Source organism: Cavenderia fasciculata (assembly GCF_000203815.1).
Source record: "Cavenderia fasciculata unplaced genomic scaffold Scf_Dfasci-G-b-205a01.r1-3, whole genome shotgun sequence".
Classification (NCBI taxonomy): Eukaryota; Evosea; class Eumycetozoa; order Acytosteliales; family Cavenderiaceae; genus Cavenderia; species Cavenderia fasciculata.
The window spans coordinates 2,387,346-2,412,321 of NW_004457737.1; the positions used below are offsets into that span (position 1 = coordinate 2,387,346).

At 34.7% G+C, this 24,976-nt stretch overlaps 7 protein-coding genes across 7 annotated transcripts; 4 read left to right on the top strand and 3 right to left on the bottom strand.

The window, feature by feature from the left end:
- Positions 1-236: 236 nt before the first annotated feature.
- Positions 237-1,391, bottom strand: DFA_03634 (uncharacterized protein; the record flags this gene model as incomplete). Its single annotated transcript, XM_004363179.1, has 2 exons — positions 237-933; positions 1,144-1,391. Coding segments are annotated over 2 exons (945 nt in total), but the record flags the coding sequence as incomplete, so codon positions are not given.
- A 1,452-nt stretch (positions 1,392-2,843) lies between these two features.
- On the top strand, positions 2,844-8,078 carry DFA_03635 (timeless family protein; the record flags this gene model as incomplete). The annotated part of the gene is made up of 5 exons (XM_004363180.1): positions 2,844-3,096; positions 3,191-3,350; positions 3,444-3,602; positions 3,671-5,423; positions 5,493-8,078. The coding sequence occupies 5 exons, from the start codon at positions 2,844-2,846 to the stop codon at positions 8,076-8,078; spliced, it is 4,911 nt and encodes a 1,636-aa protein (XP_004363237.1).
- Positions 8,079-8,374: 296 nt separating this feature from the next.
- Positions 8,375-9,894, bottom strand: DFA_03636 (uncharacterized protein; the record flags this gene model as incomplete). The annotated part of the gene is made up of 4 exons (XM_004363181.1): positions 8,375-8,845; positions 8,930-9,115; positions 9,189-9,386; positions 9,469-9,894. 4 exons carry the CDS (start codon positions 9,892-9,894, stop codon positions 8,375-8,377), a joined length of 1,281 nt encoding a protein of 426 aa, XP_004363238.1.
- Positions 9,895-10,638: 744 nt separating this feature from the next.
- Positions 10,639-13,278, top strand: DFA_03637 (uncharacterized protein; the record flags this gene model as incomplete). The annotated part of the gene is made up of 2 exons (XM_004363182.1): positions 10,639-11,181; positions 11,272-13,278. 2 exons carry the CDS (start codon positions 10,639-10,641, stop codon positions 13,276-13,278), a joined length of 2,550 nt encoding a protein of 849 aa, XP_004363239.1.
- Positions 13,279-14,022: 744 nt separating this feature from the next.
- DFA_03638 (uncharacterized protein) lies at positions 14,023-16,889 on the top strand (the record flags this gene model as incomplete). Its single annotated transcript, XM_004363183.1, has 8 exons — positions 14,023-14,034; positions 14,140-14,465; positions 14,559-14,798; positions 14,879-15,251; positions 15,318-15,779; positions 15,853-16,293; positions 16,361-16,446; positions 16,508-16,889. 8 exons carry the CDS (start codon positions 14,023-14,025, stop codon positions 16,887-16,889), a joined length of 2,322 nt encoding a protein of 773 aa, XP_004363240.1.
- Positions 16,890-17,163: 274 nt separating this feature from the next.
- On the bottom strand, positions 17,164-20,585 carry pppA (protein phosphatase 2A scaffold subunit; the record flags this gene model as incomplete). Its single annotated transcript, XM_004363184.1, has 6 exons — positions 17,164-18,105; positions 18,187-18,423; positions 18,496-18,562; positions 18,667-19,050; positions 19,097-19,259; positions 20,498-20,585. 6 exons carry the CDS (start codon positions 20,583-20,585, stop codon positions 17,164-17,166), a joined length of 1,881 nt encoding a protein of 626 aa, XP_004363241.1.
- Positions 20,586-20,724: 139 nt separating this feature from the next.
- Positions 20,725-24,717, top strand: DFA_03640 (uncharacterized protein; the record flags this gene model as incomplete). The annotated part of the gene is made up of 9 exons (XM_004363185.1): positions 20,725-20,850; positions 20,996-21,322; positions 21,397-21,643; positions 21,708-22,162; positions 22,233-22,698; positions 22,770-23,543; positions 23,631-23,863; positions 23,950-24,488; positions 24,579-24,717. The coding sequence occupies 9 exons, from the start codon at positions 20,725-20,727 to the stop codon at positions 24,715-24,717; spliced, it is 3,306 nt and encodes a 1,101-aa protein (XP_004363242.1).
- Between the last annotated feature and the right edge of the window lie 259 nt (positions 24,718-24,976).

Here is a 24,976-nt window from a genome sequence, read left to right on the forward strand (position 1 = left end):
CAAGAGAGACTCTCATGTTTCAATGATAATTTTTTGTTGAATATATATCACATTGATGGATTAACAATTGTCAGTGCACCGATTTCCAGATATAAACATTCTTTGATTGGCAAATGTTTGTGCCTGGTTCAAATGTGTAAATAAATAAGATTTTTTGGTTTGTTTGTTTTATTAATTAATTATCAAATTATTATTATTATTATTATTATTGATTGAATGATCGATTGATTGATTGATTATAATTTAGATGGCTGGTACAATGGAATATTCAAGATATTTTTTTTCAAAGTATTCATCAAGAGGTTGATTTCATGTTTGGTAAAATCCATTTTTTGATAGCTAATGGCTAGATTGAGACCACCGACATTGGTAGAGCTAGCAGTGGCGATGAATCCGCACCCCGATACAAAGGAGGATTGCGAGCAGTGAAGCGCCTGGACGTCCCAATGTTTGGACGAGTCGCCTTTGTGGGGAATGACAACCTTGCCAACATCGCTGAAAATAAACGAGCAGCCACGTCCCATTGGGAGACTCTTGATGCGGTCAAACCATCCTTGTGTATAGTCCTCGGGAAAGGTGCCAACATACTCCAACACACTGACGTGACGGAGTCCTTGGACATGTCCCGTTTTGATGTACTGCATATAGTCGCGACAATGCTCCCAAAAGGCAGAGTGGATCGTGTCGAGTGACATGGACGTGTCGCGGACAATCGACCCAATATACATACCAACATCGCTCGATGGGACAACAGGCTTGCAATAGGGACGTGCATTGAATGGAGTGGACGTGCGAAACTCCATCGTGTGTGCACGACCCACTCCGAATATCTCGAGCAGCGACATGATGATACAGTTGTAGAGTGCAGAGTGCGTTGTCACCTTCATCTCACGGCATTTCTTGGAGACTAATTCAAAGGCGCGTGGTTCAATCCTGATGGTTTTGATACGCGTCTTGTGCTTTTCTTGTTGGGCCGCTCGCACGCCGCTCCAGTACTGCCCGGTGATGGGACGCTGGTGGAGCATTGCAGGGAGGTTGGATTGGGACTGCTCCTGAACATCGGCGACCTCATCCTTGATATGGTAGGGGTTGTAGTGCTCGAGGACGCCCGTCGACTGGAACCCGTTTGGCGGCTTGACAAACGAGTCGACTAGTTGGTCAGGTCGCAGATGAAAGTCACCGCTGTTGGCCGTTTCAACGATACTCTTGAGGATATGCAGCATTCCAACACCGTCAGTGATAACATGGTTGGCTGACCAAATCAAGTAAAACTCGTCTGGGTAGCGGTCACACAACACGGCCTGCAAGTACCACTGCGGACGGTCAGTCGCCTCAATGTCAAAGTCAAAGTTGCAAATATCTTGCTCTAGACGGTCGACCACTTGGAGATCCTTAAAGTCGTGGTTGGACACTTTGAACGATTTGGCCAGGTCAAACGGCGCAATGTGTACAAACTTGGGTTGGTCAGTGTGATGATCGATGACAGCATACGACAGCTGTGGGATACTATGTACCAACTGATTTAAAGCGTGGTACAGTATCTTGAAACAATAGTCTTTGGAAATGGGAGTGAATTGTTTTTCGGTCACTTTTATCTGCATCGATCCTAATATCGATCCGAAAATTCCTGCCAGTTGTTTGGAAAGTTGGTACTTTTCAGATAGACCTAATGGTCGTACCACACTATAATTTGGTGCTGGTCCTGGTACTGGTGCTGGTGGTTGTGGTTGGACTATGACAGGTTCCATCTATCTCTCTCTCTCTCTCTCTCTCTTTGATTTAATTTTCAAATAATAAATAATTATAAAAATACACAATTTATAGGATGCTGGATTGCAAATGACTATATTTATATAAATATATAATATATGTTATCGACAAATGGATGAGCAGTTAACCGCAACCATGATTGTCGGTAGGCAGGCAGTCAGTCTGTCAGTCTGTCATTTGAATGTGACAGGCAATGGAATGGAACCAACCAAATTAATTGTATTCGATGAATTCATATACATTTTAAATATATTAAATTAAAAATTACTATTACGATTATAGTAATAGTAATAAGTTATTATTACTATTACTATTGTTATTATATTATGTTATTGTTGGGTTATCATTATGGGTGGGTGGTGTGTGGTAGATATAATTATATTACGGATGGATGATTGACTGTACTATGGAGGATTGACAGTAATATAACAATAGTGAAAACCATATGGTGGGTAGGTGGGGGGTGGGTGGGGTATAGATAGAAGACATTTTCGTGCGTATATTATGCAATGAATCGTCTGGATGTTTATCTCTCTGATTTGCGTTCTACCTTGAAAAATAATATATTTGGTATATTTGTTGTAGTGTATGTTGACGTGATTACTTTTTGTACAATATGTTCACGTGAACATTATCGGATATTTAAATATATAATATTAACACAACACACAAACAAATAAACTATAATAATAATAATAATAATTATGTTATATTTGTGTGTTGGTGTGTTGGTGCGTGAATAGAGTTGTATGAATATAAACTAATTTATAAAGATTTAATCTAACCATATTGTGTCAATAGTAAAGATAAAATGTTGCTGATTAAAAAGGGTTGAAAATATGATGTATGTTTGAAAAAATTGAATTTTAAAAAAAAGGAGGGAAAATGAGCCTACACGTTGAGAAACAAGTCATAGTTCACAGCAATTAAGATTAAGAATCAACACATACCACTACCTGTATATATATATATATATATACACCCTCTATCCATCTACCCTATCAATCTATAATCTAAACTATTAAGTTAAGTTGAGAGAGAGAAAGAGAAAGAGAGAACAATAAGAGATAGATATGGATCGAGATCAAGTTGAAATCATCCGTATCATCGATGAACTAGGTGAATGGAAACATGCAGATGATCCCAAGAGAAAGAGGTTTATCAAGGGTAGAGAATGTAAAGAGGCAACTGCTGAATTGTACAGATATCTCAGAAGATTCGACAGTGAGATCTACTCTATGCTCGGACCATTCAATATCATCCAATCAAAACTAATACCCATCGTTGTATCATATTCAAATGATTTACCTTTAATGGTATCAATATGTAAGAACAATTCAATCATTCAATATCAATGATCATTATTGACAAAAATATCAAGATACTAATATATAATATATGTCTTTCTCTACTTTTACAGTAAAAGTATTGGTTAGAATGACAATACCAGTACCAACGATATCAGAAGGATATTTAAAGCAGACTGGTTATTTATTGGACTATAAAGAATCAATGATAAACAAATCATTCATATCAACTTTAATTGTCATCTTGAAGGAACCATTAAGAAGATTAGAAGTGTATAGTATCATCAAATATATATAAACAAACAAACAAATCATACAATCTTGTAAGATATTAATAATAATAACATTTATTATTTATTATTTTAGATTGGATGAAGGAAAGAATGAAGATTATTATATTATTGAATTGGTTTTATCATTGATCAAGAATTTATTGGTGATTGCCGATCCAGAACCACAGGCCAATGTATCCATCAAGGATTATCGTTGTTTCCTACATGAAAGTTTTATTTTAATATTGGAAGAGTAAGGAGATAGAAAAGATAGATACAACTCTTTGGAAACCAAACACTTACCATTCCATCATCATCTAGATGTAAATTTTTAGAATTATTTTTAATTTTGGCACAAAATATTAGAGAGAATAAGATATTTAAATCATTGAGTATCTATTCATTCTTGTTATTGGAAATATTTGCTTTTATATTCAAAAATGAAAGTCCAGATACTATTTGGTCAAATCAACCAAGACATTTTATTAATATTGATGATATATCATCTATTGATAATAATAATCAAAATAATAATAATATAAAGAAAGTTGAAGCACCAAAAGAAGATGATAGATTGGCAAAATTATTGGCACAAGATGCAAAATTAAAGGCTGCGTCTAGAAAGAAAACAAGTACTAGTAGATTTGTTGGCGCATTTAAAAAGGAGAACAAAATATCATCTACACCAGACGCTCTCAATGATGTAACTGCTGCCAAGATTCGTCTCAATGCTTTGCCAAATGCTAGTTTGCAATCGAATGCACCGGTCATTGGTCGTCTCAAAGCTAGTTCTACTCGACGTATGGCTGGTCCATCTACATACAAAGTGAGGGTTATTCTCAAGTCATGGGCCGAACAATTCCTCGATGGTTGTTACAACACGTTGATGGAGTTGGTCAGTGAGGAATTAGAACGAGCAGAGTCTGGTTTGACATCCAACACCATCTTGGCAACTGATCGTATCAACTATTTGTCCCTCACACATTTCTTTACCGGTTTCTCTTTAGTCTTGCTTCAACAAAACTATGGTCAACAACAACAACAAGAAGAAGGAGGAGAAGAAGAAGAAAAGAAAAAAGAATTTATGAATAATATTATTGGTAGTTTGTCATCTACTCTCTCGCTCAATACATTTAACTTTGTATTCTCGTGTTGTCTAATGTCTCGACAGACATTTGTACCATTTGGAACAAAGAATAATGCAAATGCAACCGATGATGGTGGATTGACTGAAATGTCAATCTCTACAATGAAGGAGATGGTTGCTATCCTCCACTTTATGGGTGTGTCTGGTAACAGCAAAATGGAAGAGATATCAATGAACATCCAGTCAAAGATCTACTATGAAAGAGATGTGTTCCTCAAACGTGTCGTCGAAATGATTCAAATCTACCACCCAAAGAAGTATCCTCAAAGTGTATTGACCGAGTTGACCGAGTTGGCACACACCTCGATCAGTATGGTCGAAAGATTCTGTCAAGTAAACAACAGCATATCCATTCATTCTCATCGTCGAGCTAAAAAGTCTTCCACCAACAAGGGTCTCGTAGAAGATGTCGATGAAGAAAAGGATCAAGATGGCAAGGTTATGGATATTGATAAAGATTTTATCGATGATAATGTTGAAACCAAGAAAAAGAAAAAGGATGAAAATATAAATGGAAATGAAAATGTAAATGGAGTTGATATTGATATTGAAATGAAAGATCAAGTAGTTGATGATGAAAAGAAAGAAACAAATGGTGAAAAGAAAGAGGAAAAGGAAGAAACAAATGGTAAAAAGAAAGCAGAAGGAGACCAAAAAAATGAAAAGAAAGAAGAGGGAGAAGGAGAAGAAGGAGAAGAAGATATCATTAGAATGAAAAGAGAAGATGATGAAGATGAATATCATGGTCAAAGTACATCTATATCTTTTATATCATTCCTTTCAGATTTTGCCAAACCTGATATCGTTAACAATATGTGCACTCTTCTTGGAAACTATCATTACAACTCTGACAAAATCAATTATCAACTTGTATCTATTTTCCAAAGATTTAGAACTGAATTGGATTTGGAACCAATGTTTTACAAAGTATGTAAAGAGTAAACACAAAAAAGATTAACTATAGGTGGATTAACCCATTCATTCAATCATTTCTAGTTATCAATATTTTATTGTTTTTATAATTTATTAAGAGATCCATTGATTGCAATGGATTCAAAGGCTATTGATATGGTTGGTTTTGTCAAGACCGTTGTCAATAATTTCTTTAAATATGCTGAAACTAATCCATCGTTGTTATTGCATTTGTGTCTGCCAAAGACCAAGTCGACAAGTGGTATTATCATGTCATCGGTGATTGACGAGGATATGTATGGCGCCGGCTATGGTGGTGGGGAACAAAAGAAATCAAGATCAGATAAAATCAAACAAGAAGAAGAGTATGACCAAGAGGAGGCCCATCTCGGTGCCGAAGATGACAATGAAAATATCGTGCTCAACGAACGACGACCACCAAAGAGCAAGAATAATGCATCAGACTCTGAAGGTGAAGAGAACAACTTTTCAGATGAAGAACAAATACGACACTTTAAGAGTTTACAAGAGTCTGTTGATACTGCCACCGTTACTCGTCGTGTCAAGAATTTGTTGAAATTGCCAGATGACTCTGGAAAGGCTTTCCTCAAATGGATCGAACAAGAACTCTATGATGCTATCAAGATACGTGGCGAACAACTCAAACTCGATAGATTCTCACCTTTTGTACTCAAACATCTCAGTCTGACTGCCAAATTCCCATCGATCCTCATCAACCGAAATGTGGTCGACCTTTTATTGACCTCGTTCAAGTTCCGTGGATCTGCGACGACCAAGGCCATCAATAGAACCTTTTCCATCCCAGAGAATAGATTATTCTCTCCTTCCTATCTATCCTTTTTGGTTAAACTCATCAATGACACCAAATCAGATCAAAAGAAAGCAACAAAGAAAAAACAAGTTTCTAAAGATGAAGAAGAAGAAGAAGAAGAATTGGAAATCATCGAAAATGAACTGGAAAAAGAAAAAGTCATTGAAAAGGAATTGGAAAAGGATGAAGAAGATGAAGAAGAAACAGAGCTTGAAGAAGAAGAAGAATTGGAAATCATCTATAATGCTAAAAAGGATGATTCAGACTTTGATTTAAGTGATGGTGAATCAACAAACAACCAAAAAGCAAATGTTTCAGATCAAGAGGACGAGGAGAAACCTACTACCTCTTTACCAACAACAACAACTGGCAAGAAATTAAGAAAGGCAAACAAAATCATTAGTCAACAAGAAGAAGAAGAGGATGTTGATGATGGATTTGGTGATATTAGTATAGAGGAAACAATTGCAGTTGAAAAGATGGAAGAAGAAGAAGATGATGATGATGATGAAATCATTGAAACTAGTCAAAAGAAACAACCATCAAAAATCATCCAAGAACAAGAATCTGATATTAGTGAAAGCGAGCAAGTATCAACTTCTGAACCCATCATCAAAATGGACTTGGAAAAGAAAGAGAAAGAGATCATTGAGGAGGAAACCACTACTCCATCCAAAAAGATTACTCCCAAAAAGACTACACCCAAGAAGTCAACTCCAACCAAAGCAACAACACCACCTCCAACTAAAAAGAACCTTTCAAAGGTTACCCAAGTTGAAAAGACTGTTAGTGATGGTGAAAGTGACGATGATGATGATGAAGAGAAACCAACAACAAATGTAAATAAGAATAATAAGAAATCACTGTTGACCAAGAGAAAGATCCTTCCCGAACAAAAGGATAACAAATCAAACATCAAGAAACAAAAAGGAAAAGAGGGTGCTCAAAAGGTAGTGGAAAAGGAAAGCAGCGAAGAAAGCAGTAGCAGTGGTAGCGAAGCAATCAAGAAGAAGCAACCTACTCCCACAAAGAAACCATCAAAGGTTGTCAGCAGTGATGACAGTAGTAGCAGCAGTAGTAGTAGCGAGGATGAAAAGACCAAGCCTAAAAAGACAATCCTCACTCTCAAAAAGCCATACACTTCTCCCAAAAAAGCAGCTCCATCTCCAAAGAAGATTGTTAGTAGTGATGATAGTAGTAGCGATAGCAGTGACAGCGAACAAGAAAAGAAGAAGAAGAAGAAGCCAGCTGTCAATGGTAAATCCAAACCATCCAAGAGTAGTGATAGTACTAGCAGTAGCGAAGAGGAGGAACAACCAACCAAGCCATTCAAAAAATCGACTACTGCAACCACCAAAAAGGCTAAAGCAAAGGTTGTCAGCAGTGATGACAGCAGTAGCAGCAGCGAAGAAGAAGAGGTAAAGAAGAAAAAGAAAAAGGTTATACCTCTCAAGAAACCTTCAAAGATTGTCAGCAGTGACGACAGTAGTAGCGAAAGCGAAGCAGAACAACCTAAAAGAGTACAAGTCAAAATACCACTTAAAAAGAATAACAAGAAGGCTCCAATCAAGAAACCTGTCAAAAAGGTTGTAAGCAGTGACAGTAGTAGCAGCAGTAGCGATGAAGAGGAGATTAGAAAGAAAAAGAAAAATATTGCTCCTCAAAAGAAGAAATATACTGTTGCTGATGACAGTAGCAGCAGTAGCAGCGAAGAGGAGGTAAAGAAGAAAAGGAAGGTTGTAGTTCCCAAAAAGAATGTACCCACCAAAAAGAAGAATAAGAAAGTTGTCAGTAGTGATGACAGCAGCAGCAGCAGCAGTGATAGCAGTAGCGATTAAACCTAATAGATTAATCACTTTTCCACTTTCATTGGATTATTTTTCTTATGGAAAAAAAAAACAAAAGAAATGCAATAAATAATTTTCTATTATTAATTTATAATTATTATATATAACTATAATTCTATGATGATTATGTTGATGATGTTGATGATGTTGATGATGAAGATTGATCTGTTGGTGTGGGTGTATATAGATCAATTGTAGTGTTGTGTAATTAATTAAAAATATTTTTGAAGGTGGTGGCGAGGAGAGGATGAAGATCGTACTTTAATTTAAAGTGTATGAGCCTTTTGTCAATCTATAGGTTTATAACCTTGGTTGACAACTTGAGTATCTGGAAGATAGATTGAAACCAATACAAGACAGAATATACCAATTCCACCAAATATCCAAAAGATAGCAGCTTGTCCAATCAGAGAGACGAGCCAGAGGAAAGAGAATGAAAGTGCAATGTTGAATATCCATTGCAATGCATTCAATAAACTAGAACCCAAATCCTTCATCTCTTCTGGGAAGATTTCAATGACCAAGATCCAAAACAATGGGCCAGCTCCAAGTTCAAATGCAAAAACAAATACAAACAAAAGAACGACCGACAAGTAACCAAGTACAGTACCCTTGACCAATGTGAAAAGTAGTGCCAATGTCAAACAACTAATACTCATTCCAACAGTACTAATCACCATTAACTTTTTACGACCAATTCTATCGATTAAAAAGGTTGCTGCCAATGTACTAATTACATTCCATCCTACTAAACAAATCTAGATAAAATAGAGTTAATTGGTTGCTTGAATAAAATAGATAGAAATTGTAATGTAAAATGATTTAACTCTATGAATACATACAGTTGCAATGGTAATACCATTACCAGAAATACCAGCTTGTTGGAAAATAGAAGGACTAAAATACATAAAAGCATTGATACCAGTCAATTGATTATTGATGGCTAAAATAGAACCAATAAATAATGCAAATCTTCCAGCTGGTTTTGAGAGTAACAACTTGATTCCCATTCCTCCAGTTTCATCCTTCTAATAAATACAAAACAAAAAACAAATTTGTTAATGAATGTATCTACTATGTAATGTAGGTATTTTTACATACATTTAAAAGTAATAAAGTATTTCTTTGAGTATTTCTCTTTTCTATCCAAACATTTGACTCTGGAACGAAAAATAGAGTTGCAATTAAAAATACACCTGGGATTGCACCCAAACCAAACATGATTCTATAACTATAGACTACATTCTTTAAAGAAAATCCAATTACATCTCCAACTAGAATACCAACTGTAATTGCAATCTAAATGAAATTAATTATCTTATTAGTTTTGTTTTGTATTTACTTTGTATTTGATTTGTTTGTTTGATTTGATTAAACATACTTGAAAAACAGTACCTAAAGTACCTTTTCTTTCAGGTGATGCCATTTCTCCAACGTAGAGAGGACAAACGATACCACTTGAACCTACAGCAATACCCAATATCAATCTAAATGGTATGACTATCCATAGTCCATGAGGTACAAATGCACTACCAAGTGCACCAACGATAGAGAGTACTGCCAATATATACATTGGTTTCTTTCGACCAACACGTTCTGTAACAAAACCAGCCAACAAACTACCAATCATAGCACCCAACAATATACTACATGTGAGGAATCCCTTATCTATTTCATTCATTCCACTCCATTCTTTAACGGTCAATACAGCTGCAATCACACCTGTATTATAACCAAATATCAATCCTCCATGTATATTAATATTTGATAACCGTAAACTACTAAGTTCACTATTTGAATTGATCATCTATCTACTACTACTACTACTACTACTACTACTACTACTACTACTACTACTATCTATATCTATTCTAATCTACAACTAATACTATGACTAAGTTTGTATACAACACTAACTACTAAACTTTATAAACACCACTCAAGCAATATTTCTCATCAAGTGCGAAGATAGGGGGGGCAATACAAATGTTTTTCAAACAACATCAGAATCCCATCCCATTCAACCTTGTATCTGTTTGCCCTACAGAAAAAACGAAATTGATTTCTGATGGTAAAACTCGGTCTCTTTCTTTGTTGTTGCAAACCAGGTAAAGGGACAAAAAGAGACACCTCGGTAGATATTTCATCAAAAGATATTTAGGTTGATATTACAAAAAAAATCAAGAGGTTCAACTTGAAATTTGGAGTCGACTCCCAACCACGTGCAATGAATAATGGAATAAAAAAATTATATTTTTATTCTCTGAGACGGTTTACCAATAAAACGATGGTCTTGAGGGGTGTTGAACAGACCAAGGAATGAGAGCCACACCCTCAGAACACGTTCTACACGACCCATCAGGAAAAAATTGACTTGCCAAGCACCACCAAGATTTTAATTTCCAAATAATTTTTTAACACACAGATATTTATTAGTCCATCATTAGCAGCAAACCACTGTACATTCATTCATTCATTCACATTTCGTTTCAAAGAGACAGACATATACATAGATAGATAGATAGATAGATAAATATAGATAAACAAAAGAATGAGCGTTGAAGATATTACTAAAGGATTGGATTTATTAGATGTTCATGTCAAATTGTCGACCATCTTTAGTGCAGTGGCATCTGGTGAAACTAGAGGTTACAAACTATGTGATGTTGAAGACAATTCACTCACTCCATTATTGTTGCAACTTGAAAAGGAGGCAACCAAGGAAGGAGAGATTTCATTCAGCGAGCAGTGTGATATGACCATCAAGGTGGACGGTGTCGATTGTGGTACGTTGGCCAAACCAAACATTGAAAAGCTCATTTCAATGGCTCATCCTGCACCATTTGGCAAGGGAACTGAAAAGGTTTATGATGAGACTGTTAGAAAGGGTCTTCAAATCACTGCCAATAGAATCCAACTTGGCGATCTACCACCATCTGCAGAACAAGTTAGATCTGGTTACGCTTTGGTTCATTACACCTATGACCAAAGTGCTACCAATCTCACTAAAACTCTTCAACAAACCAATTATCATAAAGATATGTTGGATATCTTTGAAACTTATAATTCTACACCATCTCTTAGACTTTACAAGGTAAACTATAAATATATTAAAAAAAACTAATATTATCCTATCCTTGAACCTTTCCAAAAAAAAACTAATACAATTATTTGTTTTGTTTAGATTCATATTTACCAAGAGGGAGGATTCTTTGATGAACATATTGATACTCAAGTTGAACATAGTCATGTTGGTACTTTTATTCTTCCAATTGGTGTTGATACCTATGAAGGAGGTGAATTTCAAGTTGGTTCTGGTTTAAAGCTCGATGAAAACGACTGTCGGTCGGTCAAGTTAAACGTCACTAAAATTCCCGAAGGTTATCAACCACCAAGCCAAACAGGTGGTAGATTCATGGGCTCTACAGGATTGCATCAACATTCAGTTGTTGCATCAACATCACCATTCATTCAGCAACAACAAGTTGTACAAGCATCATCAACATCACCATTCATTCACCATCAAGCAGGTGCAACAACAACATCACCATTCGTTCAGAATCAAGTACCTTTAAATACAACTCCATTCGTTCCACCACCCCGTAACCCATTCCCAGTTGTTCAATCTCACCAAACAGATCCATTCCCTTCTAGTTCAGTGGGTGGAACCTCAGTGAGTGGAAGCTCGAGTGTACCAACATCAACATCTCCATTCATTCAACATCAAGCAGGATCAACACAAGTACCTTTAAATACAACTCCATTTGTCCCACCACCACGTAACCCATTCCCAGTTGTTCAGTCTCATCAAACAGATCCATTCCCTACTAGTTCAGTCAGTGGAACCTCAGTCAGTGGAAGCTCGAGTGTACCAACATCAACATCTCCATTCATTCAACATCAAGCAGGAGCATCACAAGTACCTTTAAATACAACTCCATTTGTCCCACCACCACGTAACCCATTCCCTGTTGTTCAGTCTCATCAAACAGATCCATTCCCTGCTGGTTCGGCCAGTGGAACCTCTAGTGTTTCATACTCCTCAGGTAGTGTATCCTCAGTGAGTGGAAGCTCGAGCGTACCAACAACAACATCTCCATTCATTCAACATCAAGCAGGAGCATCACAAGTACCTTTAAATACAGCTCCATTTGTTCCACCACCACGTAACCCATTCCCAGTTGCTCAATCTAACCAAACAAGTCCATTCCCTGCTGGTTCGGTCAGTGTAACCTCTAGTGTTTCCTCGGTTGGTCCAGTGAATCAAGCAATGTCAGGATTCGGAGGATTCGGGGCATCATCAGCTCCATTTGTCCACGCAGCCTCAAGTAATAATAATAATAATGCTCAAGCACTTGCTCCAGCAGGAGAAGTTGGCAAAAAAATCGATTTGTTTAAAGCAAAATATGTGGCCATGTTTAACGATTGTCCACATCGTGTTTTGCCAGTTACCAAGGGCACCAGAATCGTCCTCCAATACAACGTCATTATGAAAGATGCCGAAGACAAGTACGACGGTGGTATCAAGCCAACTGGATCATCGCACTCTATCTTTTCAGACAGATCCGAGGAAGAGGAAGAAGAAGGCAATAGTTTGAACGACCAAGACGACGAAACTTTCCCCTCGATCCAAGACATTAAAAAGAAACAAGCCGAGAAGAAGCCTGACCTTGTTTCTGGTGACGCACCAACTCCCAGGTTTGAACTTGGAAAGAGACCAAGAGAGGAAAAGAGAACCAAGACTGACGAAGAAAACCAAAGAGTGTTGAATCTCATCGCACCAAGAATCAAGGAATTCTTTGACAGCAAACAAGACAAGCCACTCAACGTTGCTCTTCTCCTCCAACACCAGTACAAGGCAAACGTCAATAGCAGCGATCTCAAGGGTGTCGACAAGTCACTCTTTGAACATTTGGAAAAGGAGTTTGGAAAGGACAGAGTAGAGGTTGCCACACTCATCGTCGGTGCCAAGTACAATGGTACAACCTCTTTTGAAAAGTTGGATAGCCATACCTTAAAGTATGGTCCAGTCGCCTCTAAAATCCATACTCTTGTCTTCCCAGGTGCCAAATATGGTTCGTTGCCATCAATCTTTTCAAAGACCGCTCCAAGTACCGGTAACGAGGAATTAAGTTATAACGATGTTGGTGCTATTACCTCTATCATCATCCAACCACCTTCCACCAACTAAAAAAAGAAATCACCTTACAACTACTTTTAAATTAAATCTAAAATAATAAAAAGATAAAGATCATAACAAATCTACATACATACTATTTCTAATTGATTGATTGATTGATTGATTGATTGATTGATTGATTGATTGATTGATTTGCTGGTACCAAATATAACCATTAAAAATCAAGTGTTTATCATAAAGAAAGGTACTTTAAACTACATCTTTACACAAGTGGAACAAACACTTGATTTTAATATTATATTGGTCCATTCCATTACATCAGGCGCCACTTTGTTTATGTCCTCATATAGATGGGACGGTTTTTGGCATTCCAATGCCATCTACATGTTGAACAGTCAAGGAATACTATCAACTGTAACACAACCACACTATTATTAAGATTAACACTATCAACTGCAATCTATTGTTAATAAGATCAGCACCAATACTATCAACTGCAATACAACCACACTATTATTAAGATTAACACCTATATAAGATCAACATTTACTCCCAACAAAGTCAACAACAAGTGAATATATAAAATAATATCTTTGTAAGCATTTGATAATAAGATATCTATAGTAAGTTATAGTTACTTACTCACATCTTCTTTTTTGTAAGAGCACTGACGATAGTTGTAATGTGGAATAAGAAGATCATCACCCAAAGAAATGTGAAGAGTAAAAAAAACAAAACAATAAACAAAATTTCATTTTAGTTTAATCTTTTGTATTATTAATAATAGACAACAAAATGGAAGAATTGGTATGTGTCTTTTCTTAAAGAAAGAAGAAGAAGAAGAAGGAAATGAATAAATAAATGAATGAATAATTATGATATAAAGATATTAATAATATATCTATCTAAAAGGAAGCACTAAGACAGAGACTATCGAATATACAAAAGTCTCAATCAGCCCAAAGGCTGTCAGAGAGAAACTGTATAGAGATCATTGTCAAGATGCTAGAGTTAAAGATGATCGACTTGATACACACATCGACTGGAAGAGAATACATTACTCCCAAACAATTAGAATTGGAAATCAACGATGAGATATTGAGTCATGGTGGTAGAGTTGCCATCACTGATCTTCAATCAATCATTGGTGTCGATATGAAATACATTCAAGATACTGTAGATATCATCCAAAAGAAAGATAGATCTATTTCAATTGTCTATGGTGATATTGTAACAAAGTAATGTATTCTATTTGTCTGGGTAGCTAGGCTATTAAGAAATTAATATCATATGATACTAACCCCAATCTACCTCTCCCCCCTCTCTATTAGATATTACATGGATTCAATAATGGATGAAATCAATGAAACATTACAAGTAAATGGAAGACTTCATATTAGTGACCTTTCTCAAAGATTCTCTCTAAACTATGATATCTTGATTGAAGGTATCAATAGTAGATTGGGTAAAAGAATTCATGGTATCTTTGAAAATAATGTTACTCTCTATACAAATGATATAATCGATAGACATAAAGCTAGAGTAAGAGGTTTATTCACTGCTCTTACAAAGTATGTAGATAAATATAATATATAACCCTATCCCCAATCCCCATACTCATATATTTATTTATTTATTTATTTATTTTTAGACCAACATTAATTAATTCATTATGTAAACAATATCAAATGAATGATAAATTATTTGTACCACAATTGAATGAATTGATTGCACAAAAGAGAATTAGTGGAGTGGTTCAAGGTAAAGGAACACAATCTGTATTTATTCCAACATCATTCTCTGTAAATCGTTCTAAATGGATTGAGTCATTCTACAAACAAAATTCATATGTATCTTTTAGTACTCTCAGCAACTTTCAAATTGTTGATCCTCAAACCTACTTGAAAAATTTATTTGACGATGGTACCCTTTTATCTTCATGTATTATAAGTAATCATATAGTTAATGGTATTGAAGAGAGTATTAGAGAATCTATTACTACATCTGGTTGGTTTGATGTTACTGTAAGTCTTTGATATGATATTATTTTTTTTGGATAAAAGTTATTAATTAAACTTTCATTTCACTAGACACTTATACCATCAATACTTAATAACAAAGATATATCTGTATTAATATCGAGTTGTCCATCAATGAAAGAAAAGGATACACAAGTTACTATTTTAAATGAAAATTATGTTGTTAGTAATTCATTTATCGAACGTGCATATTCTCTACTCGAAACAATGATTCAACAAAAAGTTCAAAAACAACTCATCCTCCAAGAATCAATGGCAACCAGTCAATCATCACTTGCTACATCGATTGATGGTCAAAACAAACCAAACTCCTCAAAACAAAAAGGTGGAAAAGGAAAACAACAGGTGGACATTGACGACCAACAAGACATTAAACCAACAAAAAGTGGAGGAAAACCAACTAAAAAAGGTGGAAAAAAGAAAAGAGATGATAGTGATGATGAAGATTATAATGCTCCACAACAAAAATCTAAAAACAACAAGAAACCTTCACAACTTGATCATTTACCAGATGTAAGTAAAATAACAAAAACAAAAACAAAAACAATCAATGGTTATTGTAACAAATTATTTTTAATTTTTATAGATGATTCAAATTTTAAAATCATTTGAATCAATGGAAGGTGAATTGACACAACATTTAGGTTTATATCTTAGACCTAGAATCAATCAAATGTGGGATTCATTGGTTAAAGAAGCAAAGGATAAATTGGAAAATGAAACAAACAAAACTAGAAAAGTCAAACAATCTGAATTGGCAGCTCATTTTACCACTCAATACCTTAATCTCCAACTGTTTAAAAAGGGTCTTGATGATTTAGAAGGTCCAAATACCATCCTCCACAAACATCTTCTCAAATCAATTTGTAATAATATTACCAACATCATCGTTGAAACCAATGCAAGTTTTCACACACTAGAAAATACCAATTGCGATACACCTGCTCAAAGATCCGTCATTCTTTCTCAATTACCACCTCATGTAACCAAACAATTAGAAAAATTGGTTCAATCTTTAACTAAAAGTGTAAGTAGTACTTTTTTTTTTAATTATTATTTAAATCTCATCTAACCTTCTTTTACAATATATATAGTCTATTACAGAATTTATAGATAATTTAGAAAATGTTTGTAATTTATGTCAAATTCATCTTAAATCTTTAGATAAAAAGACTGAAAAGTATGTATATATTATTTATTTAATAATTTAGAACTAATCATTTTTATTTTAATTAATTTAGAACATTGTTGGAAACACATCAACAATCACTTTGGGAAGAATTAGATGATAATAATCAAGATATTGGAGCTCAATACCATGCAATTGTTTTATTAACCTATATTAAATATAAGAAACGTTTGGTTCATGCTCCACCAAGATCCATCCCAACATTACTAGAATCACTGTCTCAAGAAAAGATCGAACGTGGATTTATGGAATTATTAGAATCTACTCATAAACAAGTTGTAGACCACATTAAAGAAGAGTCATCTGCCATTCCAATCGAAACAATCAAACAAAATGTAAACAACTTGATATCACAATTAAATCCTCCTCATTCTTTATCACCGTTGTCCAGTACCACAACCACCAGTACAACATCAACAGTCTCAAATGATTAACTGGAAATAAAACAAGGAAAAGATAGTATATTTTAATATTTTAATTTTTTTTTTTCAAGGTTTTTTTTATTAATATTCATTAAGTTTTTTGTTGTTGTTGTTGGTTTTGGGATACATAAACTACAGGACCATTATTATTATTATTATTATGTTGTTGTTGTTAAAATTCTTTTTTTTAAAAAGGTGATTAAATAAATAAAAAAAAGGAGGGGAGGGGGGAGCTTACTACTATTATTATTATTATTTTATATTGTTGTTGTTGTTGTTGTTTTGTTTAACATAATTGGAGAGCTTGGTTAGCATAGAATTTTACATCTTTATCAGGATCTTCGATGAGCTTGAGAAGTGAAGGTTTGACTCTTGATTGTACAACGGTGCTATCGACAAGAGGAATAATGATTTGGAAGGTCTTGGCGACGTTGAAACGGATATTTGGCACCTTGTCGAGCACCATCTTGGAGAGCAATGGGATCATGGACGAGGCAATGACATCACTTCCGACGACTGGCGAGAGGACGCCGACGGCAAAGAGGGTGGTCATACGGTATAAATAGTTTGGATGAGAGTGGAGGGTGAGAACCTTGGGGATGATGTTGGACTTGGCCCATTCGACGCCAAAGACCTCGGTCAACTTGCGGAGGTTGTTGGTGGCAGCTTCACGGATGGAAAAGACGGGGTCGCCCAACCAGGTCATGCAGAGGTTGCCCAACTTCTCGTCAAAGAACTCGACTCCGAGTTGCGAGGCCAACAAGGGGATATAGTCAATGACGGCGAGACGCACACGCCATTGTTGGTCTTCGGCAAGCTCGACGATGGCTGGTAAAAGGGATTGTGACAACATTTCAATGCCAATGACCTTGTTGACAGAGTCCAACTTGGAGATGATGTTGAGACGGACGTCGGGGAAGTCGTCCTTGAGCAGTTGGAGGAACAAGTCCTTCAAGTGTGTCAAAGTGTCCTCCTTGCCAAAAATGGGGGCCAAGCCCATGATAACTTGTGCCAATGCTGCACGTACATGTTGTGATGAATCTGAAACAAGGTCTCTGATGCAAGGCAAGATTTGCTTGGTGCTCATATCCTTGGAAATCAATGAGCATACCTCTGTTACTCTTAATGATGCTTCTGTTCTGACTTCGGCTTCAGAGTCTTTTAATAATTTTACAAATGCTCCTACTAATTCTGCCTTTGTAATTTCTGGTCCCATTGAATCACATAACTAAAAATAGAGAGATAAATAAATAATTAAATAAATACATAGGTTCAAATAATACTATAAATTTGAGCTTTCTCTATTTACCTCTTTGAATAAATGAGCAACCATATATCTAACTCTCCAAGACTTATCTTGTGAACTTTGTCTTAAAGTTGGTAAAATCAATTGACCATTCTCTTCATTTGTTAACATTGATCCAATAATAGCACAATTCTCGACACCCAAAAGACGAACTGAATCTTGTTCATCACCAGACAATGATAAAAACAATGGTAAAATTTCAGATTTAACAACATCCTTTTCAATTTGTTTGGCAAAGTTCTAAATAAAAGAAAAAAGAAAAAGATTAGTCAGGGATGTAAGTGATTATTACTACTACTACTCGATGCATACACCCAAATTGGTAGCAGCGGCTCTTCTAACCATTGGAGTTTCATCATGACAAAGAGTGGCAAATGATCTAAATAGATGATTAGAATGAAATAAGTAAAATTGTTAACCAACATGATGATACACCAAACAACTGTTGTTGGTAATTGTTGTTGTTGTTGTTGTTTGTCTTACTTTCTTAAAGTTTTCTTGTTCTCTGCTGATGCTCTTGGATATGAAACGGTCATCAAACCACATGCAGAGGCACGTGAAGTGAACCAATCGGCCTTTGAAAGGTTGAATAAGAGTGGAAGAAAGTATTCATCAAATGTAGATTGTGGTAGATCTTGTACTATTTTACATAAAGAGTCGACAGCCTTTTCTCTGACAACAATCTCTTCGGCTCCTGCCAACATTTGAAGTGGATGTAACAAACAAACAGCGTGTTCAACTCCACCAACTAAATCTGTCAACTTTCCCAATTCTTCTGACAAGGCTACCAATACCTCATCTTCATCTTCCAATACTGAATCTGTATTTTTCAAATCGACGAGTAAATAGTCAATATACAATGTTGTTCTATAGTAGAGAATGGTGGGTTTCTGTTATTGTTTTTTTTTTCTACCTACCTTGTAAATATGGAATTAATTCTGCTCTGGTACGATCTGGACCCAATGCCTTTGCAATCGATTGAAGTTTACGAATAGAGTTTAATCGGAGTTGAATATCATCATTCTTTAATTCGTCGATCAATATAGCAATTGGATGATCATCTGAATCTGTTGAAGCTATAATAATAATAATAATGTACATTAAATTGGATCGTATTAGTTTACTTTCATTCTTTCTTTCTTTCTTTCTTTTTGTGAGTGATGATGGATGAGGAGTAAAAAGTCATATGGTAAAGCTTAAAAAATCGATTGATTATACGTTCACCAAACAAGTCAATCAATCAACCAACCAATCAACTTGATCAATCTATTATAGTAGTTTTAGTCTCCTTCTTTATCATTATTTCATTCATCTGTCTATTAGGGTTAATTACTACCACTCACCATCACAACATATCAATAAATATGCTGATGATGGTGAATTGATTGGTTGATTGATTAAAGTGAAGTTGTAGTAGCAAGTTCATTTGCGCGCCAATCAACTCTCGCTATCTATGTTTACTCTCTCCTCGTATCCTCCTCTGTATCTAATATGATTATGATGATGTAGTTTATTTACCCATTATGTCGCTCTGATTCAAATATAGTTTTGAGTATATATAAATATTTTAATAAAGATACACAACAACTTGGGTCAAACAAAGAAAGGGTGGTGAGCGATACACCCAAAAAATTATTTTTTTTTTGATTTTTTTTTGTTTTATTTTTTTTTTTGATGCTCTTGAGATCTCCCCTTGGATGTTCACAATGCATGTGAGCGAAGGATACCGTCATTATTATTATTATCTTTGGACATATGTACTATCTATCTATCTATCCCCGCAAAGGGCACGTGACATCATATGATATATTATTAGATTACAATATATTATATTATATGTTACCCTACATGTAGTGTGTGACCTTATGCTATCTACATGTAGATACAACCCAACTCTCTCAAACTTGGAAGGTATCAATAAAGTCCACCATGTCGGTCAGGTCAGTACATTGAGACACGTGCATGTTCCTCTTCTTGCAAAAGAGAGAGTGAGAGACGGGAGTATGAGGTTGCGGGGATTAAAAAATAATTTTTGAATTTTTTGTTTTTAAAACAAGCAAGAAACGCTTTGGACGTCCGTTTGTTGCTGTATTTGTATTTCTTAAAGAGGGTGGGCAATATATTTATAAAGTATAGTTTTTAAGAAAGAATCTTCTTATTTATTTATATATATTTATATATTATATAATAGTATAGTAGATAGAAGACTACATTTGTTGTGTTGTTTATACCGACAACAACAACAACAAGAAGACATACAACAGTCACAAGACAATATATTTCATAGCATACGAGTAGACATTGACTGACAGACAAAGAGACAGATAGACAGAGATGGGAATACTCAATTCGAATATTGCCAAATGGCTGTATCTTATCATTGTCAACATTGTCGTTATCATTATTATACAGTCGTCTATACAAAAGGTTCTATTTGAGATTGACGACAACACATGTACAATGACCTACATGATGCCGTCCTATCACATGGTTCCGACTAGTAACCATTCTTCACGATACCATCTATACCTGTATCGTGAAATGGCTAGTAAATCCTCTCCAAACAGTAACCCTAATAACATTAACAATAATAACAATAATAATAATAATAACAACAACGGAGCAACGAAAGCTTCTTTTTCACATATACCATTTTATCCTTTAAATGTAAGAGAATGAAAGAGAAAGAAAGAGAAGGGAGAGAATGAAAGAAGGAGAATAGAAAGAGAGGGAACATATATATATATATATATATATATATATATATAAATAAAAGAATACTAATATATTTATTTTATACATTTTTTTTTAGTATAATAAACCATTAAAAGGAATACCGGTATTATTTATCCCTGGAAATAGTGGAAGTCATAAACAAATTAGATCGGTTGGATCAAAGGCATACTATGCAGTACATAAATCAATGTTTGGTGGGGTCGAGAATCCCAATACAAGAGACCAAAAACCAAGAAGAGACTTTTCAAATGAATTGGATATATTTACTGTTGATTTCGAGGAGGAATTATCAGCTCTTGGTGGTGAATTAATGTATAAGGAGACTACCTATGTCAATGAATGTATAAAGATGATTTTAGAGTTGTATAGTCAACAAACAAATTATCAAGGTTCAAAACCAACTGTATGTTGAGACGTGGATAGTTTATTATTTGGAACTATTTTATTTATACTTTTTTTTTTCTATTTATCTTTTAGTCTGTTATTTTAATTGGTCATTCAATGGGAGGATTGGTAGCAAGAATGTCAGTTTTAATGCCAAATCATATTTATGGTAGTGTTACTACGATTATAACACTCAATTCATCACATAGAAATGCACCAATCTACTCTCATACATCTACATCTCATTTCTATCATCATTTAAATAGACATTGGAGTCAAGAGATTCAACCTTCACATTTTGAATATAATGATAATGGTGAACCATCTAATCTACCTTCAGGTAAGCAAGAAAGAGAGAGAATTAATACAATGAACAGATATTAATTATTTTATATTTTCTATAGTATTTGATAATATTTGTGTAATTTCAATTGCAGGAGGACATAGAGATACATTGATTCGATCAGAAGCAACATCATTGGAAGGAATAGTAAATCCAAGTAAATCATTGTCAGTTCTGACAACTTCGATTCCTCATGTATTATTGGAAGCAGACCATCAATCGATTCTTTGGTGCAATGAAATAGTTGTATCACTTGCAGAGACTCTACTTCTTCTTGGACATCCGACAACCAAACAAAATACATACACCATCGAGGAAAGATTAAATATATTTAAAGAGGTTTTAAAGGATTACGTTCCAAATACACTTGGCTATACCCAATATTCGACCGCCGAATCAACCCATCAAAACGATGTCGTACAAGATTATAACAAATACCTTTCGACCATGAAGGAACATCTTCGAAATAGTACCATTTCCTCTTCACTTATTGATATTATTAAATCTATTCCATTTGTAAGCGAGTTTATAATATACAAAAGCAAGGAGAGAAGTTTCTAATCATGTTTTGTTTATTTATTTTTAGGAAAAAAATAATACATTGTCATTATTACATAAACCTTCTTTAAATTATAGAAAAAGAGAAGGGTTTAGAATAACTTCATCATCTTCACCAGAGACATCATTTTATATACATTACAAGGTTACAGATATGATTTCAATTCTTGATAGCCAAGACATTGGATTTTTTTTAACAACTAGTTTGTCATCAAATGACTTTTCAGTCATCCTCTACTATGACAAGAACCTAGAGGAAAGTCAAGAGATTACATACAAATCATTTTACTATCCTCCACTCCCTCCCCTCACCAAATCCCCCGTCGCATCACCAACCTCTCAACTCATTTTGAAAAAGAGTGATCTTGAGAGTGTCTATTCCATCTTGATTGCTTTCTCTCACCAAGCCAGAAAACAAAGATTTGTGGCAGTCACTCAATTTAAATCAAAATCGGATTCAAATATTTTAGTTTCTCCAATTGGTCTATTTGAAGGTAAATAGAAAAGAACAAACAAAACAACAACAAAGAAACAAATAATATTAATACTATTTCCTTTTATTTAGATCGCAGATATATTTTACCAGCTGGACATTCAATGATTGTTAACTTTACTTTACCATTTTACTATAACAAGGCACCATTAAAAGTATATCTAAGACCACTTGATCCTTTTGAGGAGAATGGTACAATAATTACTTCAAACTCTGATGATCAACAAGAACAGCAACAGCAACAACAACAACCACTTGCTAGAAAGGAACATCAAATTTTTTTACCATCAACCTATCAACATATACCACGTACAATGGAAGAAGGAAAGTTTATAATCAATTCCACTATAACTCGAATCAGATTCCATCAGTCTTCTGTTCCAGCAATGGTTAGAATTGCCGAACCTATTAAAAAGGTCATTGTACAGGGTGACAACCAAATCAATAACGCCGAACAACAACAAGTTGGTTTTAGTTCAAAGGAATTACTATCGAAAAGAGAATTATATTCAAATAGTCTAGAGAGATTAAGTGATCTTTTATTGGAAGAGGAACAACAACAACAACAGCAACAGCAACATCCAACAGAAGAAGTACAACACCAACAATTATCTCAACCTCCTCTATCAAACAAACAACCATTTAGATACGAAAGAAAGATGGTTGATCATCCACACTTGTTAATGTCATTGGATCCATTCACCTCATACGAGGTTACAATGATTCAAGATGTATTTGCTGGTATTGGTCAACTTATTCTTACTCATGCATCTTCTGTTTACCCAACCACCTATGCTCTTTTCTTATGGTTATTTGCTGCACAATTAAATTCTTGGAGAACAAAAGGTAAATAACAACAACAACACAATAGATGTCAATGCAAAAAAAAAAAAGATAGTTATTAACCAATTATTTTATTTTACATCCATTTAGATGAGATACCAAATTTATTAATTACTCTTAGAGATGAAGTAATTTTATTATCACCATTTTTCATTGTATTCCCAATTGTATTGTGTATGATTTTTGATGTATTTGGTTATTCAGAACTATCACATGTCGATTGGCGAATCATTTTCCCCGATCCATTTATTGACCAATTTATGGTTGAATTGCTCCCTCCATTATGGTCAATCCCCTTATTTTTCATTTGCTCTACCTTTTTTGTATGTATAAAACAAAAAACAAAAAGAATCAGTGTAAATATATATATGACTCTAACCATTTCATTCTATTATTCGATTCCATTTAGTTAACATTCTCAATACTAATTATTAGTGTACTATTTTATTTTGGATCACTTTTAAATCAATGTTTACCAACATCTTTGACATCATCAAGATTCCATGTTTCCAACTACCAACTATCATTCTCTAAATGGATTATTGTCGGTGGATTGGTGGTAGTTTTGTTGCATTCTGCATTGGGCCTGGTTTTCTTTTTACTGTTCCTTTTAGTTTCACACGGAAACACTATTGGACCAAGTAGCGGTGCCCCTAGCAATGTACTGTCATCACCGTTGGGTTTGGGAGCAGCCACATTGCTCAAAAAGAAACAATCAAGCAAGTCACACAGTCTGATGGCCAGAGATCTTGGAAACTATCAGCAAAGCATCTTTTTGATGTATCTTTTGACAGGAGTCATCATTGCACCAAACCTCATTGTCTGGATCAAACATTTGACATTTGAATGGGTAGTTTTCGATTCCTACGAACTTTTCGTCCTCGTTGCTATCGCTCACATCTGTTTATCAATCTCTGATTTAAATTTAAATAATTTATTTATACTAAGGTATGCAAAACAAATCCAACAACTACACCAATCCAAACAATAGAGAATCCATATTTACTTTATTTATTTATTTTTTTAAATAATTTTTAGAGCAATACTTATTGGTACATCGGCACTAATTTGTATTTATTGTTCACTTTTATTGTATAGAATCCTTGACTTTACAATCATCTTGTCTGTTGTGTTTATAGTTTGTCATATTTGGTCACTTAAAGAGAAAAATAACTAAATCACCCGTGCGCAGACAACAACTACAATAATAATAATAAATGTATCCAAAAAAAAAAAAAAAGGTACCATTAAAAAATCAACTTTAATCTAATAATAATAGGTCATAAGACAATGTAATATTTAAATAAAATATTACTCGTAATTATTCCTACTATATGTTGAATGAATGGATGGATGGATGATGTTTGAATCCATAATTTAAAATGATTACAAATCATTATGAAACTTGACTATCAAATGATCAAACGATGATGACT